The sequence below is a fragment of the Styela clava genome, chromosome 13 (assembly GCF_964204865.1).
Source record: "Styela clava chromosome 13, kaStyClav1.hap1.2, whole genome shotgun sequence".
NCBI lineage: Eukaryota > Metazoa > Chordata > Ascidiacea > Stolidobranchia > Styelidae > Styela > Styela clava.
Window position 1 is genome coordinate 2,153,790 of NC_135262.1, and position 20,812 is coordinate 2,174,601.

The window sequence follows — 20,812 nt, forward strand, 5'->3', positions numbered from 1 at the left end:
GTTTATATAATATCCCAACCGACTTGGATAATTTAACGGTCAGGTTTGAAATTTGTGTATCCCATTTCAATTTGTTATCAATATATATGCCAAGGTATTTATAAGAAATAACGTTTTCAAGTTGTGTACCATCAATTTGGATTGACAGACCATTTAGAGATTTACGCCTATATGGTGATATTAACAATGTTTTAGACTTTTCTATATTTATTGTTAGTTTGTTAGATCTCATCCAATTAGCCACCTTTGCAATTTCAGCGTTTGCTCTTGATTGAAGAGCTGCATGGGATTTGTCGCTGTCGAGGAGGCTAGTGTCGTCAGCAAACAATTTGGTTGAGAGCGAAGAGCAGTGAACTATGTCATTGACATATACTAGGAAAAATAATGGGCCCAATATACTACCTTGTGGAACTCCGTGAGTCACTGGTAAAAGAGAGGAACAATAAGTTCCCACTTTGACATATTGTGATCTATCGCTTAGATAACTAGTAATTAGTTTATTTGCTTGTCCCCTGATGCCATAATGATTCAGCTTGTAAATTAAAATGTCATGATCCACAGTATCAAAAGCCTTTTTTAAATCTAAAAATGTTGCGCTAACGAACTCTTTTTTCTCTAATTTATCATAAACATAAGATATTGTATCTAAAATGGCGTGGGATGTCGAATGATTATTCTGAAAACCAAACTGAGATCTGTTTATAACATTATATTTAGTAAAAAAACTAATAAGTCGCTTATGGATCAAGCGCTCAAATATCTTATCAATCGATGAAAGGATTGATATCGGTCTATAATTTGGAACACATTTCTTATTTCCAGATTTGAAGAGGGGGATTACTCGAGCAATTTTGAGACACGAAGGAAAGATTCCTAACGAGAGAGAACAATTAAAAAGTTCAGCTAAACATGGCGAAATGAGGTCAGCAACAAGTTTAAGGAACCGTGCTGGAATATTGTCTGGACCTACTGCCTTCCTATCTTTCAGATTTTGTATTTCTATTATCACTTCGTTTGAATCAGTCAAACTCATGAAAATGGACTGGCTTACACGATTGCGAAGAAAATGTTTGAAGCTAGTCATATCATTAGAAAACTTGTCTGAGAGACTGGACCCAACCGTTGTAAAGTACTTATTGAATTCGGTAGCGATTGAAATACCATCTTTAGTGATACAGCCATTCTCTCGGAAGATTTCATCAACATTTGATTTGGATTTATTATTTGTATGTGTAATTTGGTTAACTATCTGCCATGTTGTCCTTGGATTACCTTTGTTTTGGGCAATAAGATTTTGGTAATAAATTTGTTTTGCTTTATACAATGTTTTTGACAAAACATTTCTATAATTTTTAAAGTAGGAGCGTTGAGAGCTGTTACCTTTCAGAAAATGGGATTTGAAAATCTTATTTTTGTGTCGAATACAGCTATTTAACCCTTTACTCAACCAGGGCTTTAGTTTTAACCTTTTCTGTCGTCGTGAAAGTGGCCGAAGGGGAGCATGGCGATCAATTAGAGTATTGATTGATAGTATAAATTCTTCAAAAGCACTATTGTAGTTCAGGGCATTCAATTGAAATGTATCAAACAAGTTATCAAAAATGCTCTGTGCATCTGTGCGAAAAGGGTCAATCGAGAAGTTTGACATGTCCCTAGAAATTATGCAATCATTTTTATGAATAGGTGTTACACCACTAAGAGAACACATTATTGGGAAATGGTCTGTTATATCTGATAGAACAACATAGGAATTAATTTTCAAATTTGTCAAATTGGTGTACATGTGGTCAATCAATGTTGCAGAAGTTTGACCTACTCTAGTGGGTTTGGTTATCAAGGAGAAGGCATTATGAGAAATGAGCATATTAACATAATTGATAATTTGGACATTACTGGATGTTGAAAGCAAGTTAATGTTAAAGTCACCGACTATCAAAAAGTGTTTCTTAGCCAATTTAGCTAAAGATATTTCAAAAATATCAGTGAAATAAGTTATGTCATTACGAGGATGTTTATAAATAATGCCAATAACCAATCTGCTAACAGTATTTGCCAAACTGATCTCAAACCACAAATTTTCGCAGTTGGAATAGACGATATTATAATCTGTAATTTCATTAAACGTAACGTCATCCCTGATAAAAGCAGCAACACCACCTGCTTTAGTGGCAGATGGGGCATGAAGGAAATTATAGCCATCGATGGTATTGAAGACATGATTTTGGGGTAATTTAGATTCGCTTATAGCAATTATATGAGGAGGTGATGGCAAATTTGATAATAGTGTAGTCAAATGATCTAAATTCTTTTGAAGGGAGCGAATATTCATATGAAAGATCACCAAATCAGATGATGTTTGAATAGAGTCCAAATTTACAACCTCTAAATTGTTGCACAGAAGATTATCACAGGAGAAACCTGATTGAGAATAACTACAGTGACCAGCCATTTAGATGACTAAGATTATATGAAAGTAATAATAAACAGATAGAAAACATATTATTTGACCAAGCCATGTATAGAAATAAAAATACATGAACAAAATTAAATAAACAAATAACCTTACTTGATTAAAGAAAGGTCATCGTCAGTTATAATGGGGATGGTGTTAGTCATTTGATTCTTTTTTATAAGTACTCTTCCATTGTGAGTCCATAAGTACTTATAACCACATTCATTCTTCAAGTTTCTGGCTTTGAAGAATAATTCTTTATTGGTATCAGTGAGGTTTTCAATTACAAATATTTTGGTAGATCTTGCAAGATGTGGAAAATCATCTTGAATGTTCGATGATCTGAGCTGGCGACGATTTTTCAAAATTTGGTGTCTTGTTTTTCTGTTTATGAAGTTTACAATGATTGGCGATGGTTTTTTGTTGTTATATTTGGACATCCTGTGGCAGTTCGAGATGTCGAATGAACGCAGCGGAACATTAATTCGGGCTGCCACTTTAATGACCAGATTTTCACAATTTTCATCAGCTGCATATGGAATGTTATGAAATTCAAGATTGTTGAGTCTGGATCTGCGGTCTTGGTCTTGTTGGCGTTCTGTTAGAATATCAATTTCTTCTTCAAGATTTTCAACAATATTTTCGAGTTCACGAATTTTTTTGTTATTTTTAGCAGTAACGTTGTTTAGTTCCTTATAGTTGGCATTTAACTCGTCAAATTTTTTGGAGATGAAGTCTTGGCTTCTTTTTATATCACTAACTTCATCTTTTATTATGCTTATGGAAGATAGCTGAGATTTAACTTGCTTAAGAGACTCATCAAGCGACAATAAAGATTCCTGGATGCCGATGCTAGTTGGAGTGGTGGAAGATACATCCATAGCTAGTTTTTCCAAGTGTTGCTGTATGATTGTAGGTATTTCGAGCCTTAATGTTTTAAGCAAAGTGCTTTCAAGTACAGAGACTAAGTTAGAGACATTAGATTCTGTTATATTGGTAACTGTGGAAGAACTGGCAGCAACGCGATCTGTGGGACTTCTTCGCTTTGGTGGTTCAGGAGGAGTGTCACAGGATCTTGAGGATGACATCATGTCCGTCGCTGATTTCACAGATCAAAAAAGATGTTATGTTCCAATATTGCTGCAGGCTCAAGTTCTATTCCAGAAGTTTAACATTTCAGTGACAGAAAATCCATTGAAGACTATTATATTAGTTCAGTAGTTACTTTAGCTTATATCTGCAAACTTAATCAAAACAGCAATAATGAATATATCGAATTATATTGAAATGGCTAAAATCGTATAATAATTTGTCATTACAATTTACATGCGATTTAAGTGATTAGTATTATAGCCAACTATTGTTACAAAACATACTACGGGAGTACCCATTAGGGAATAATCTTTTCAACAAAAAAGGAGTTTATGAATATGAATGAATTATCAGGAACTGAAGTAATAGAAGGTATTTGTACACAACCACAAAGAACTTGCATACCAGTAATACATGAGGAAACTGATCTTTATAACATCCTTTTCATGATAATGTTTGCCTGGTTGTGTTTAACCGTTTTTATAAATTATTTCACAAAATAACACATAGATTGGTGTTTTTAGCATAATTTCAAAATTCTCTGTAGTTTTAGTTTTTTTTTCTCTATTTTCAGCAACAGCGAGGAGACACGATTGAAGAGCTTGAAGGTTCCATTGCTCAGAAACAAAGAATATCATTTCTTGAAAGCAACTTGGACCAACTTGGGAAAGTCCACAAGCAGGTATATGAAACCGATATTGTTATTTGGGAATGTCAGTAAATATTTTATATTGAGCCCGACTCTGTTATGATGATCTGTAATATACTAGATCTCAGTGTAGCACCGTCTACACCGGTATAATATATATTTTACACATGTCCTATGAACTGTAGTATAATGTGCTGTTAGTGTCGAATCATGGTACTAAAATATCTGCTGACTCATTTTCCGTCTTTTTTATATTTATATTGTAGCAACCAATTCCGACTTTTTAATAACAGTGTAAAATTGGTCAGGAGCCTCGATGACCTTCAACGATCTTGCATACTAGCCAACACAAAACAATATATAAATTGGATAGTCTATTTCTTTAAAAATTATCGATATTGTCTTTCGAAATAAAATCTCTCTCTGATATATCTCCATCACCTATTGGAATTGATATCATTCATTTTCACACTATATTCCGTTATTTAATCGAATTTCATTTTATAATATACTAAGTTTTACCTTGGTTAATTCTGCCGCGTTTGTCCTGAAGTGATTTCCGAAACATTTTATTATGAATGTCAATTGGTTTTTGGATCTTAATTATTACTCTATTTTTATTTGATCTCTAATACTCTTAAGTTACTACCAGCTTATTTGTGATAATGCTGATCTTCGCTGTGAACTGCCCAAGTTGGAGAAGAGACTGAGAGCAACTGCTGAGCGAGTGAAATCTTTGGAAACTGTTCTCAGGGATGCGAAAGAAGGAGCTATGAGAGATCGGAAACGGTGAGTAAAGAAGTTTACTTTGGAATCAGAGTATTCTCGTAACGATATTGTGATATTCGTTTCCGTATATTGCAACACCTTTCTGTTGTTTAAATTAATACTGTCCAATCAAAATTCATAAGGTTCTGTTAAAATTTTGTTTTCAATATATCTTGACCAGGTTTGTTTCATTCTTTTTACCTCATTTAATCATACGCATTTATATTTCCACCCTCAGTCGCATGAAATTAAAGTGCTGAAACAGAACTTTACACTCGGTTATTGTCACCTTTCTGATCAGGTACCAACGTGAAGTAGCCAGAATCAAGAATGCAGTGAGAGCAAAAAACATGCAGAGAAGAAAACACGCTGCTGAGATAGGTAAAACAAACTTTAATTAAGTTATATGACATGTTGGGTTGCGGTTGAGATCATTCTCGAGGTACAACAAGCTGTGAAGACGGGGATGAGAAGCGTTAGAAATAGGCTCGCAGCCGCACCTGCGGGGATAGTTATGTGCGAGAGGATTGCTGGGCTCCGCGCCGCCGTAGGGTGGTTCACATAACCACTGGTCGTTAACGGCTTCATCCAACGTCAAGTCCATGCGTCCGAAAACAAATATCTAACTAATCCCATACCCGACATTAAATGGTAACCGGACGAAAGGCCGTGGTTCGCCATATGATTAAGCTTCGGCTTTTCTCCCCCAAGGGGATTAAATATCTAAATCCTGTCAGTTTCCGTTGGTTGTTTATTGAAGTTCGGTAATGGGCATTTACTAATTATATCTTTATAATGAGTTAACACTCTGTTTATTCCATTCTCCAGATACAGTTAATTGAAATTGAGGTGCATAAAAATTCATACCGGGTCCACGAAATTATATAGAATATGTGGCTGCAACCGTATTTATAATATTTGTAGCTCTTGAGTCTTGTTTGAAGCGACAGATAAATAGTATAATGATATCTCACTTCACGTATGATTTTACATATACTGTAGCTGTAGTATTCAATCACCTTCGTGTTGGGACTAAATGGCTTAGATTTGTTGAAAATTATTTTACAGACATTTGCTAATTTATTATTGTTTCTATACGTACTCATGCTGAATATCAATGTGTCGTTATTCTTCAGTGAAGCCAGTTAGACCGGTGCTCTGGAGTTCCTCTTACAAGATTAAAACTAATGAAGATGCAAAATCCACAAAGGCTATTCAAGAACAGCAAAATGGAATGTAGGAATATTTTTAAATGAACCTTTTTGGATTATTTCCAGCTGATGTGTATTTATAGATAATTCTTGTATTGTGTATTTATAGATAATTCTTGTTAAGTATTATTAATCTAAGACAGGGGTCGGCAACCTACGGCCCGCGGGCCGCATCCGGCCCGCGGAGCAGTATAATCTGGCCCGCGACACTTCACTGAAATATAGTAACAAAACAACTGTTTTGACGATTATATTCTTTACGTAACAGAATTTATTTTGAGACACGTGTAGACTAAATTATATCCTAACAAGTATATAATTCTCGTTTAATGAGCCTATAATTTTATTATAATTAGACAAATGGCAACAAAACGTGGGAAAGTTGATACCGAGTCCAAATGGTGTAATGGCGCAGAAAATATTCAAATGATCAGTCTTCGCGCTCTGCTTGAAATTTAACGTCGGATCTGTGTAAAAAAATGTGATTCATTGGCCTTCCATTCGGTTTTTAACTGTTTGAAAATATGTGCGGCCCTCCAATGACTTGCAACCTTTAATTTTGGCCCGCAAGCGATAAATGGTTGCCGACCCCTGATCTAAGACATACTTATTCAGATACCAGGTAATAAAGACCACCTTTACAATTTACGGAGCCGTCCTGGGTAATTACAATGTATGTGACCGCAGTGGACCTCGCTTTTTCCATAGGCATCACGCGAATTATATGTGTGAATTGCCAAATTTACCGCTGTAAATTGTATTCATGCATGGTTAGAGTCGATACCAGGATTACTTGGTGGGAAAGGGGGTCAATATACACACACTGTATGTTACGTCTTTTTTATCTGATCATATTCATGAATTAGGGCTGAATTCAACTGATGCTGACATGCGGCTGTAATCGTATGGAAATTCAAAGTTTGTTTGTCAATTCTTCCAACTGCTGATATGAATAAAATCCAATTATGACTAGCAATTTTTATTTAGTGAAAATATTTGCTGCTTCACGAATATATATATATATTGGTTAAGTTTGTCTGACCAGAGCCACAACTCGGACTGATAAAGAGTATCTTGAAACGCTAGCTCCGTAGAGCTGATTCAATTATATGATCAAAGATATTAACTGTAAAGAACCAATGCCTGTTGATTCAGGATTAAGCTATGGATAATCAGCATGTCCAGTAGTCCAGTTGATTTGGCTACTTTTTGACAGCCTTCAGTTGATAATAAATGGAGAGAGCTGCAAGCCTTAATTATCCCAGGTAACACACTGTTGCTGAGAAGAAACCAGGAAACATCTGGCTTGTTTACCCATCATTTCAAGTTGTATTAATAGACTTGCCATTGTAATGCTGATTAATAACCAGCGTGCCATTCTAATTTTATGGGGATTGTAATTGCCAAAGTAATTGCAGGCCAGGCCGAATAATTGGTGATCTACTCCCATACCAAACCTGAAAACTTATAATATTATTAAATAGAGATAGTCTCAAGATAATCTTAAACTAATCGACTTTCTTATTCCCAGGGGCGAATATAAAAAAAATCTACACACTTCAAGTCAAAATTGTTTATTTTATTCGAACCTTGTTTATTATTTTATTTCAGAAAGAAGATAAACAGAGACGAACTGCAATGTAATTCAAGCGCAGCGGAGGATTCTTCGTTGTCCCAAAACCTATCAGATGGCAATAAGGAGTAGCGGAAAAATGTATTAATCAACTAATAAGTACCAATCATGAAGCAGACTCAATCATATATAAATTTACTTTACAATAATCAAAAACGGTGTCCTCGAAATGTATCTTCAATCAATTATTTCCTTTATTTTTGGCTCTATTGTTGGTGAACAAAGGTGGTTACAGAAATACTATTTTATAACAAATACCAATTACTTTTCTTCAAACTAGGGTGTGATCTTCCTTATAATTAAGGTAACTCGTTCTATTCATTCCATTTTGTTGAAATAATTTCAGTGATACAACAATAATTAAGTAATGCTGAAATAAGTCAGGAAATGAAATTATATTTAATATTAACTATTTTGATCTTTGTAAATATCATGCTGAAGTATTGCCAGGAAATTGTGGCCCTAAATATAAATAATACCTGTTTACTTATTAGAGCATGTGTGTTGCAATTTGCTCGGAGATGCTGTGATGCACTTCGTAAAACAGAATTTCCACTTTATGTATATAATGGCGAATACTAAATTTTGCGTATGCAAACCTCCTTGATAAGTTTAATTTTCTTTAAAGAAGTCAGTCTTGTAGTAAATGAATATTGACAATGTTTGAAAATTTATTCATTACTTATCGATCTTAAGATCGGTAAGTATGTTGATAGGTATTTGTCTGTTTGTCTGTTAGATACACGCGATATCTCACGAAACCGAGGTTGAATCTGCTCCAAATTCGATGGATTATGTCGTATAATTAGCGAGTTATTAATTAATTAGTGATGGGACACACGGTGTCACTATGGAGTAAGAGCGCTGTTTCAGGGGATCCCCCTAACCTCCAATCGATAAGTCTTCGGTCTCCGACCGATATTCTCGTATTTCTCATTGGTATCAATATAATAGCAAGTACATACATAGCTGACAACATTTGACAAGACGTAAATCCTAACGTTTTCATCTAAACAGTTGTGAATCTAAATATTAGAAATAGGCCTAGTTATCCTGCTCTGTTATTCAGGGATGTTTACATAGCATTCAACTACCATTTCTAATCTTAAGTAATATCAGAAACAAATTTGCATAATTTTCCAAGATGTTTATAATTTTAGAATAGCTTGCCATTGACTTGAAAATATCCACAACCTAATTTTGTAACTAAGCAGTTTTTCATCGCTAAGTGTCCGCATATGTACATGCAGCTCAGACGTCTGTACTTTGACAAGACCGGATATATCACATTTGAATTCACTCGTGAGTCTTCTCGTATGCAAGTTTACGTTTGCTTTTTGCACCAAGACCTTTTCACAAGTGCTGTAATCTTTTTTCCACAGTGTGTGTGACAAAATGGTTGGTCATGTGAGCTTTGCACCCTGATATCCGTTGACATATTTCACTCTCGAATTTTCTTGAAGGACATATCATATTTCACACTTGGGAGTTGGGACCTATTAATAATAAGCCTGGTAAACCACTCACTGGTAGTTATAAGTTCACATATTTTCCTATTTCAAATTGATCACAATTAACGTGCAAAAATACACACAAAACAAGCAATTGCAGAGTCACTGAATAAAACACATTTACTTCGAACATTTAGAAGTCTAGTTAATTAAAAAATTTATTTGAATATTTCTTCGTAATCTGGTATACAAATTATTTCTTTATCGGTTGCTGGGGGTTTCATTACTCTTTGTTTGCATCAAAATTCCATCTAATTAATTATCTGCTTACTTTAAACTTTCTCTGATTTTGAGAATCGTGTTTTTCTGATATGTTTTTTCACGTAATCTTGTATGGCAAACCTCTTTTCACATACCTCACGTTGTATGGTTTTTCATTGGAATGAACTGCTTTCAAATGTGTTATTTTACCACTTTGATGCTCGAACGACTTTCCACAAATCTTGCAACTGAACAGTTTTTCACCGGTATGTTTACGCATATGACTATCCATATAAGATTGGCGTACTTCAAAAACACCACATATCTCATAGGCATTTGTGTGTCTTCTCATATGCACATTCAAACTTGATTTGTGTTTGAAAGCCTTTATACAAATGCTGCACTGAAACTTATTTCGTTTGTATGCATGATAAGGTGGTTTGTCAGATTGGCATCCGATCAAATTTTCTTAAATGACAATTCATATGGTTTTTTCAAATAACCGCTTTCAGGAAATCCTTTCCCGCATTTATTACATTTTTATGGTAGTTGTAGCAATTCGTGTCGTTTTTTGCTCCATGAACTGCCGAAAATCTTCACGCAAACTTCACATTTTTGCGGATTTCCGGGCTGGTTGGGAAAATTTGATCGTAAATGTTCTTGCAAGTGCGTTTTCTGGATATATCGTTTGTCACAAATTTCACATTTATATGGACGTTCACTAGTTTGTGTTCTTTCGTGACGCTTTGTATTTAAAAACTTTAGCTCTGAACTTACATCCATACAATTTGTCTTTTACTTCGGTCGTTCCCATAGTTTTTTTGTCCACAAAGTCAAACTTCTGCAAGGCAATGACTAACAAATAAAAAACTTACTGTATATATATATAACTGTATAGAACAAAATCATATCAATGAAATCTGTCTAATACCGAAACAAAGCGTCCAAAGATCAATACGCGGGCTAAAGGTACCCCAAAATAGTTCATGATAAAAATGGGAAGTAGGTTCAAAATCAAACACTGCTATCTCATTCAAAGACATTTACTGCATATTCACAGATAATGCTGGAAAAGGATGACTTGACACAGCTTGATGTATCTCGAGAAAATATAGATATACAGGAAGCAAACGGTTTATTTTAGTTAACGTTTTGCGGTACTATTGTCAGTTCTCGGTATACTCTATCGCAATGCTGTCTATAGAGTCGAAATAAATCTATACTTCACATTAAATTCTTTCACTGAGCCAAGGTTGGAAAGTAAAATAATAAAGGTAAAAATATTATATTAAAACAAACACTGTACATCAATTTCACAATTTGAGATTATTAGAGATATTGATAACCTGTACTCGTCCATAACTATTAGAGAATGGTTGACAATTTCTTTATATTCATCTGTGATATTTATATAAGAGAGCGACACTCAAATATATCGACACGAAGAAAGTATTCACTTTTAGGATGCATAAAAAAGAAAAGTATGAAAATAAAAGTGGAAAGTCTTTTTTTCATTTTCATGTATAATTGTGAAGCTTATTGTATTTATATTTCTAATGACACGCGACCCCAGTAAAAGGTTGTGCGAATACAATGATGCGATGCAGAAGTTCTCGAACTTTTATTGTTTATCCTACCAATTGTCTTATATAATCTTAAAGACACTGAATTAAACAAAATTACTTTGAACTTTGACATCATCAACAACATTTAAAACAATGGCAAAACTATTATATTGCTTATTATCCATTGTCCTTGTGCTTCCTAAGAATAAATGTCATTTATAAAGTTATATTTTATACAATTCCGCGTTAACCAGCGAAAATTCACAAGAATACTAAGATCAACAACATACTAACAAAACGATTCATACCTTCACTTCGTTCCCAATAGGTATAAGAGAAAGCGCGAGCAATATTCAGACGCGTACTGTTTCCATCTTTTCATCATTTGCGCACCAGGTTATTATGAATAAGACTGATAGGATTGACATTTGTATTTTGATTATCTTTATATCATTTCAGAACTAGAAATAAAATTTACATAATTGTACAAAATGTGTATAATTTCGAAAGTGCCTGTAGTCGGTGTAGTAGGTTTCTAGAAAATCACTTGAGGTATTAATGTACAAAAAATATTGAGCAATTTCAATTAACAATATCAAATATTAATGAAATAAATATAGAATCAACACCTGAGCCAATTCAAAATCTTGTCAACTTGCGAAAACGTTTTGGACTACCACTACCTTCCCTCGTTGATTATGTAAAGATTGAATCCTTTCAGTCTATGATGCAGCATTTCTTTCTCTATAATGAAATCTCTGAACTAGCTATGCCAGCAATTCAGGAATTTGTCGTGAAGCGGTTATTTTCCCATGCTGGAAATTGAATTTAAAATGCGTGTTTTTCAATGTGTTTCACAAATATCCTGGCGTAGCCATCAAATCTGCTCGAAATAAATTCATTTTTATTTTGACCTTTGTTGTAGATGCGAAAAGACAATAATCAATTTGTGATCAAACAACCTTTGTGTTTGAAGGCCTTACCACAGAACCACAAGGAGGGGGAGGTTAAGATAAAGATGAAATTAGAACGCAGTTTCTAGAATCTAGATCAAACACCGCTATGTCATTCAAGAACAAATACGCTCCGGGAAACGTGTAATTAATGGCTTTTATCTTGTGTGATATTAGTCTCATTCTGGATGCAAGAGCACATCCGCGAAGTATGTAAAATATACGATCATTCCAAACTTTAGCTAAATTAGATCGCTGCTTCTTAGCAGTTGTGTAAGGTGTAAGTATTACTACGCATGATCTCAATAGCAACCACTTGCTTTATAGATTTAATTTATATTAAGACTGCTAGCAATTCTTTCTAGATCACCTCTAAGAAATCTCGGAAAAGTGCGATTTTACCTATTATATTATAGGGAGGCGGAGTACCCATACTGCGCGTTCGGCTCGCGTATACAGGAGAACTCCTCAGAAGTCAATGAACACATAATGTATTGAATGCCAAATGTTCGTATATTTTTAGGCCCGCAATCCAATTGAAATAGAAATATGGTATATTGAAAGACAATTAAAACCTAAATTAATGCAGTATATGTGATGAAGCCAAATTTAAAACTAACGAAGAATGATAATCACGAGCAAACATTGAGCGAGGGAAACTATATCATAAAGGAAATGAATTGGAGCAAAGACCTTGTTTCAGGCAAATAACATGCGCTATTTACGAAACGTGGTGAAAAATATTGAAATACACAGTAACTAACCTTATGTACTCGCTACAATATATGATAATACTTGCAAATGTTATCACCCGCAAATTTTGCAAAACTGTAAATAATCTCAACGAATAATTCTCACTTCCTGAAATGCCCAATTCATCAAAGCTAGCAATATGTCAAATCAAATTTATATTTCCCTAAATTGAACACAATCCCAAAGGGGGTACGCAGCATTACCGCCTCGTCGCCTGGGTTTCTCTAATATTTAATTAAATTAAAAATTTCTTTTAGTTTCCTATTACTGTTATTGAGCCCTTTCTGTGAAATGTTGCGTCCGACTTTGTATCACACCTACTACTACTGGTGAGCGTAATTCGCTTATCATATCAATATTTTCCAACCTAGAATCTGTACGCTTAAAACCTTACTCGAGGTTTCGTTTGCTTCCACGATTTTATAATCAGTTTTATTTATTTTTCGTCAAACCAGAGAACAGATAATAAATATAAATGATAACAAAATAGTGAAATAAATTTTATCGACGAATGACTGGGTGGTAACGATACGACCAGATGAAACGAATTTTGGCATATTTTCTTTCACAATTATCATCCTAAACCTTTTTATAATGGTTTACAGATAGGATAAGATAGGATTTACAGATATGAGACCTATTTCTTAAAAATGATGTCAGGTTTTTAAATTCATCCCTCAATTAGTAATGGAAGTTGGCTATTCAATTTCAGACAACATCGAACACGAGTTTGATTACTATTTCTTTCAAAACCGGAAAGAAATGCATTCAGTAGTGCACAAACGAGAGAACTAACAACGAAAAAAACAAGGCGAGTCTTTGGATTTATATTCCAGGGCCGCGAAGCTGAATTCCTTTCAATGAACAATACGTTGCTTGGTTTATTGTATTTATAATTTGAGTGACTATAATGAAATCCCTGGTCCAGCCCTGCCGACAATCCAAGATCGTTCCCCGTGTTGGAATTCTCATTAAATTTGAAATGTATGTTTTTAATGTGTTTTCCGACATATTCTTGCGTAGCAAACTTCTTTCCACATATCTCACATTTGTATGGCTTTCCGTTTGAATGAACTGCTTCTATATGTCTAATCATACTATTTCGATTTTTGAGCGATTTTCCACAAATCTGGCAACTGAAAAGTTTTTCATTGGGTGTGTTGTGGAAGTTTACGAATAAAAACATATAGAGATTTTTAAAGTTTCCTTCATTCACGTGGGCGTTGAAGCTGAAGGGTGAACGGGTAACTTGCAAGTCAGAGACAATCTACGAAATAGCAATATACGGTAACATCCCATTCATTTAACAACCATTTGTGCTATAAATGGTGACAAAACCGACTTGAATTAATCTTCTGAAACGGAGCAGATCAACGGGGTTCAACCACAAGTACGGACAACAACCAGGACAAGCAACAATTGGACGGAATCAACCAAAAAGCTGACCAAGCGAAAGCTTTCAATAAGTGCCGAGAAACCGTCTCTACAAAACGTGCGAACTTACGAACGTCGGGGAGATTCAAATTGCCTGGAACAACGAGTGAAGTATCAAATTGCTGACAAGCCGAAATAATCAAAAACATTATGAAAAGACAATAATCTCAATTGAAAACAGTTGAACTATGGTAACGGACTCTGGAAACGTTAAAATCATGAATATGGACTGTATTGAACATCGATAGAAATGAACTTTTTTAGAAAATGATATATGTTCGAGGTGAAAAACCTAATCAAAAACGAACTGTTGAAAACAATGAACTATATGGACTGTTTTACGGTAAATTACGCGCTCTATTCCAAACAATAGAGAAATTGTCGCGCTTACCTAATGGATATACAGATCAGGAGCATGTTATTCTACAATTTGTTTCATGATTTGCAGGTTTTTCTCCTCATTGAGACAGACATTTTTCATTCTTCCACTAATACTAAGGTAAAGTACTTCTTTTTCTCCTTATATAAACATGGCGTTTTATTCGGTTTTCAATTTTTATAAATTAATTAATGGTAACAACTTTGAATATTCTAATTTCAAATACCTTTAAAGAGATTTATATTATTGAATATTTGTGGTTAGCATTCCTTTTCGATTAAATATATTTCGTTATTATTAAAATGCTCTCTAAAAGTAGATTCGAGCGAGTCATACTTTTAATTATTTACAAAGCCGTCATATAGAACGGTGAAATAATAACCTCGTTAAACAAAAATTGTATCAAAAGCGTTATTTTTTCAAAAAAGCCCTGAGATGGCATAAACTTAAAAATGCGTTTTTTCATCCCGACTTGGGACAAATATATAGACCAACTAGGTCGCAACGCGCTTACTCTGCCCGACATGGGACAAATATATATATAGACCAACTAGGTCGCAACGCGCTTACTCTGCCCGACATGGGACAAATATATATATAGACCAACTAGGTCGCAACGCGTTTTTTCTTCCCGACATGGGACAAGCATATATTGACCAACTGGGTCTACAAAATCGTAACAATGCGATAAAGCGAGTATAAGTATTTTAACTTAGCGAAATACATTAAATTGAAAATATGTTTTAACCGTCCAAACCAAAATTTTTCAAATATAAATACGCCATCCTTCTGTAATTCTACTTTACAATCTTTACTCTTTCTATAAACTCTTCTTTATTTCAATGTCGTGTCTCATTGTAGATCATATACATGTAAATATTTTTTTTGACCTATATCATTAATTTTAGCATTGTGTATTGTATTTTTCTATATATTTTCAATTTATTAGAGTTGCCAAATCTTTAAACTTCCAGTTAGTAAGATGGGGAGATAATATAGCAACTAACCCCCAAATGTACCCCATTTCATGTTAAAAATATGAAAACAAAGTTAATTTTTCCCAAAATTCGAACAAAGACTTTCGTAGGAATCAAATTACACCAGGTTTAAGAACATAACAGGTTCCATCCAGTCATTATCAAATTAAAATCTATATTCTCAAGACCTTTGGCACTGATTGAAATAATTATCTCTAAGTTCCCATCCGTACGATGTACATAATTACCCTTATTGAGATAATAGGAATTTCTGTTTATAACGTGAATCACGAGCTCACGTTTACAGCATTTAATTAGAAGTATGATAGACGTATAAATACGACTCCGATATCTTTCGATGGAGAGAGAAGACGATGTAAACCATTCTAAGCTAGTCTGGATAAATGTTATAAGATTTGTATTCTGTGTATCGTGGAAATCTGAGAATAAAATCAAACAGAGTTTTCTCAATATATGTGCTATAACATTTCCGTACTTTACCGACACCACATATCTCACATTTGAATTGATATTCATTTGTGTGTCTTCTCATATGTTGATGTAAATAGTTTTTAGTTGTGAAAGCTTTTTCACAAATGCTGCAACAAAATCTGTTTTCCTCCGCATGCATGAAAATATGGTTGGTCAGGTCTTTTGCATGATTTTTTTCCTGTATGAAGTAATTCGTGTCGTTTTTTGCTCCTTGGATTGCAAAGAATCTTTCCACAGATTTCACACTTTTGCGAATTTCCTGGCTGGTTGGGAAAATGTGATCGTAGATGTTCTTGCAAATTCGCTTTCTGGATACATCTCTTGTCACAAATTTCACATTTATATGGTCGTTCACCAGTATGTGTCATTTTGTGAGTATTAAGGTTTCCTTTCCGTTTGAAGGCCTTACCTCAGAACTCACATTCATGCAATCTGTCTACTTCAGTCTTCTCCATACTTCTTCACGTCAACACATACAATAAAAGTCGTTCATTCTCTCTGTATATATGTATAAACGTAATCTCATCAACGCAATCTGCCTCGAACCTGAACAAAGCGTCCCGAAAAAATTACCTTCACAGGGGATAAACTAAATAGAGGGAAGATAAATTAGAAAGCGGGTTATAGATCAAACATTGTTATCTAACAAGGCCAAATTACGCTTGAGGAAACTGAAGTAGGTACGGTACAGACTGTACATTCGGAATATTAGCTACGAGTCTGGATCAAACACTGCTATCTCAAACAAGAACAAATTAGTTTTCCCGAGACATAATACACGTCATCATGTAATTGTTCAGGGAATTTATGGTATAAGGCTCTTAGTGAATGTGAAAATATACAAACATGCATTGAAATGTATAGACATTCGGAATGTTAGCTAAACTAGATCGCAGATGCAAAAGGCCAATAATAACTATTTTTTGTATGGATTTAATGTTGAGTATGGGAAAGATGCAATTATAGATGATAAGGCTACGGAACATGCAATTGTTATCAGCCACCAAGGTCATAAACTTGCAAATACTTTATAAAATATTCCTCACCTTCTAAATGCTAGATCTCTCGTAGTAGCAGCATGCCGAAACAAATTTATTTTTCAAAAATCAATCATAATAAGCGACGGCTTTACTGGGGAACAAACCAAAACTGATACCGGTACTCGTCGCCAAATTTCCCGTATATATAATTGAGAGTTGAAAATTCTGTAATTTTAGTTTTATCGTTGGCGAGCCTTGTCTCACTATCGAACCGCAAATACAATTTTTTACACCCGTAATTTTATTAAATGACAACTGAATACATATTCTAACATGACATATCTAACAGATTCAGTTCAGCATTTATCTTTAACAAATTCGGAAGCTGACTCCCACGGGTGTAATTCACGTCTTCATATGTCAGATACGTTATTGAATATAAACATACACCCAGGCGTGCGTATGAGTTGGTTTTATCGCCCATTATCATATTTAACCCTGTCTTCATATGTCAGATACGTTATTGAATATAAACATACACCCAGGCGTGCGTATGAGTTGGTTTTATCGCCCATTATCATATTTAACCCTGAGGGAAGAATCCAATAAATGAATAGTTAGTTATAGGGCAAATAAGGCCTATTGCCCATAGTTACTAGCCCATGTGGGTTTACATCGTCTTGATAAAAAATTTAACGACATGAAAGCACCCAGCAATTCTCTCTCCTTCAAATATTACCCAAGGGATCGGAACCTACGATAGGTAGTCAAATGCCCCAACAGTTGATCGCATTAAGGCGAAGGTTGGATGTTTCAATCTGCAATGTATTGTACTTATATTAGATTTTGCTCTTCAGTAATAACTTGAATTCATCATTTTATTTTAGAGTCGTTTATGCAATTGGATAATTAAGATTCTAATTTGCTGCAAGATTTCTTAATATTCCTAAGTCGCGTTGAATCTTGATTAACGCATCGTTGACAAATGTCAGCTCTTTTATTATTCATCGAAAAGTACATCAATGTATATATTCGGTCATAATCTAACGCAGTTTTAATGTCAGGGCTCCTCAATATACATATAAGCTACTTGAATCCTTGCCAGAAACAACGATGTGAAACGAATTTCCATAACCCAAACATAGTTATAGCGTAAGTACATTAAAAAAAAATTACTTTGTAGGATGAAAAACAACATTCAAAACGTAAACTGTTGTGCATGCACTAACCAAGACTATGCCTGGTAGAAATCAATTATGATATTATATAACGATTGCATATTATGCATCTATCACTTAGACAAAAAACGATTCGAATAATTTGCGATTTCATTCGCTCGCTGTGTTCGTTTGTGTGTCGTTTCATATGTAAATTTAAATATTCCTTTGTAGTGAATGCCCTATCACAAATGCTGCAACTGAATGTTTTTTCACCCGTATGTTTACGCATATGTATATTCAACTCAGATTCACTTACTTTACCAATATCGCATATTTCACATTTAAATTGATGTGCATTTGTGTGTCTTTTTATATGACGGGCTAAATTAGCTTGAATTTCTTTTCGCAAATCCTGCAATAAAAGCTCTTCGCGTTTGTATGCGTGATATCACACTCGAATTTCTTTGAATGACAGTTCCTATGAATTTTCAAAGTTCCCCTATCACAAAATCCGTTGTCGCATTGATCACATTTGTATGGTCTTTTTTATGTAATAATTCATGTCGTTGTTTGCTCAATAAATTGCAAAGAATCTTCCCACAAACCTCACACTTATGCGGATTTCCTGGTTGGTTGGGGAAATGTGATCGTAAATGTTCTTGTAAATTCACTTTCTGGATATATCTCTTGTCACAAATTTCACATTGATGTGGTCGTCAAATAAGGAGCTAGGACAGGACTGGATTCATTAGCAAAACAAGAGAGGAATGCTCTTTCAATCCAAAAACCAAAAAACGACATGAAGTGCTACATACTGGAGAAAGACCATACAAATGTGACCAATGCGGCGAAGGATTTTCTAATATCGTTAATTTGAAAAGGCATATGAACTGTCATTCGCGGAAATTCGAGTGTAAAATATATCAACATGTATTCGGAAGCAAAGATTAACTGATAACCCATTTTGTCACACACACTAAGGAAAAAAGATTTCATTGCAGCTATTGTAAAAAGTCTTTCACACAAAAGGCAAATTTGAATGTGCATCTGAGAAGACACAGAAATGAATACCAAATCAAATGTGGGATATGTGACGTTTTTAAAGTAACAAAATATGAAATGGATATGCATATGCGTAAACATACAAATGAAAAACAGTTCAGTTGCAATATTTGTGAAAAGTCGTTCAAGCATTAAAACAATACATTCAAAAGCAGTCCATTCCAATGAAAAACCATACGAATGTGAGATATGTGGAAAGAGGGTTGCCATACAGGTATACGTGAGAGAACACATTAAAAAAACGCATTTGGAATGTGATAGGATTTTAAAATCAGAGAACAATTTACCTTAAGCAGATAATTGAATAGATGGGTATTTTAATGTAAGCAAAGGGTAATGAAAACCCTCTGAAATATTATCAATACCAGATTATGAAGTAATTTTCAAATGAATTTTGTAATTAACAAGACTTTGCATGATATCAGCTATATTTGTTTTCATTTTGAGTGATATAATTTTTTGCATTTCAATTCGTTTAACTCTAATCATGAGCGATCGATTTCAGAATTATTTGCAAACATTATCCTGTGAATGCTTAGTAATGATTGTATTTTGCATTATATACAACTGGAAATTCCTAGACATATTCTTAGTAATTACTTAGTGATGTACAACTGGTAAGAATCAAAACTCTGGTATTTGAATGATGTCATTCTTTTCAAACTAATTGTGTTTTCTCTATTGTCTTTAAGATTGTTTGTTCTGTATGTACTTTTTCATGTTATCACTACACATAGATTGTTTGTAGATTGGTCTGGTTTATGTGTTATAACCCCAGCATTGACTGACAATAGTTTTGTCTTGCGTTCGTTAACTCGAACTGTCTATCTGTCGATAGCCTTCGGCTGTAGTAAGGAGACGTTTGAAAACACCTTATGAGTTTATTGCAATTCCGACAATATATACAGAAATACAATGTACACACAATTTGATCAAATCTAGTCTGATTAAAACAAAACACGTTGCTGAATATATAGCTTTCTACCAAGGAATTAAAATAGAATAAAGAAACAGATTTTCAAATCAACGATTAAAGAATCACGCGTCATTCCGGTTTCTGGTTAGCTTTCGGTTCACTATAATCAAACATTATTAAAAGTGTTTTCTTGAAGTTCATTACTAGCAATTAACTTGTTATTGCCAAGTCACCGTGTTCCTGGTCACGTACTTACTCCAATTATGAGATGTAAAAAGTTGTTCTCAAGTGGATAATTTGGTTTTAACAAGATATTTCGAATTTACGTTATTGGAATATTACTGGAAATAAATTTTATTTTTACATGGGATGGCACCGAAAGGCTATTAAATCTTGAAATTGGATTTTGAGAAATTGATAATTGCTATAACGGGAATAATTAATTTTGGTTTTCATGAGTTTCTCACGAATTGGGCCAATTTGGTGTAGTTTTGTAGTTACATAACAACTAATTGGCTACAACCTCAGGTCGAAAATGAAATCGAACTCAGGTCATTTAAAAATTATTCTTGACTTCTTCTTTGCTGTACTTCATAATACTGTACTTTTAGGTACAACCATACA

General features: G+C 34.2%; 1 protein-coding gene across 1 annotated transcript in view; it reads left to right on the forward strand.

The window, feature by feature from the left end:
• The window catches only part of LOC144431303 (kinesin-1 heavy chain-like), a 28,814-nt gene extending 20,387 nt beyond the window's left edge, over positions 1-8,427 (forward strand). The window contains exons 16-20 of the mRNA XM_078119264.1: positions 4,119-4,226; positions 4,846-4,982; positions 5,263-5,342; positions 6,098-6,197; positions 7,784-8,427. Of these exons, the coding sequence (XP_077975390.1) occupies positions 4,119-4,226; positions 4,846-4,982; positions 5,263-5,342; positions 6,098-6,197; positions 7,784-7,877 (519 nt within the window). The 3' untranslated portion in view covers positions 7,878-8,427. The remainder of the gene's footprint in view (positions 1-4,118; positions 4,227-4,845; positions 4,983-5,262; positions 5,343-6,097; positions 6,198-7,783) is intronic.
• Positions 8,428-20,812: the final 12,385 nt, after the last annotated feature.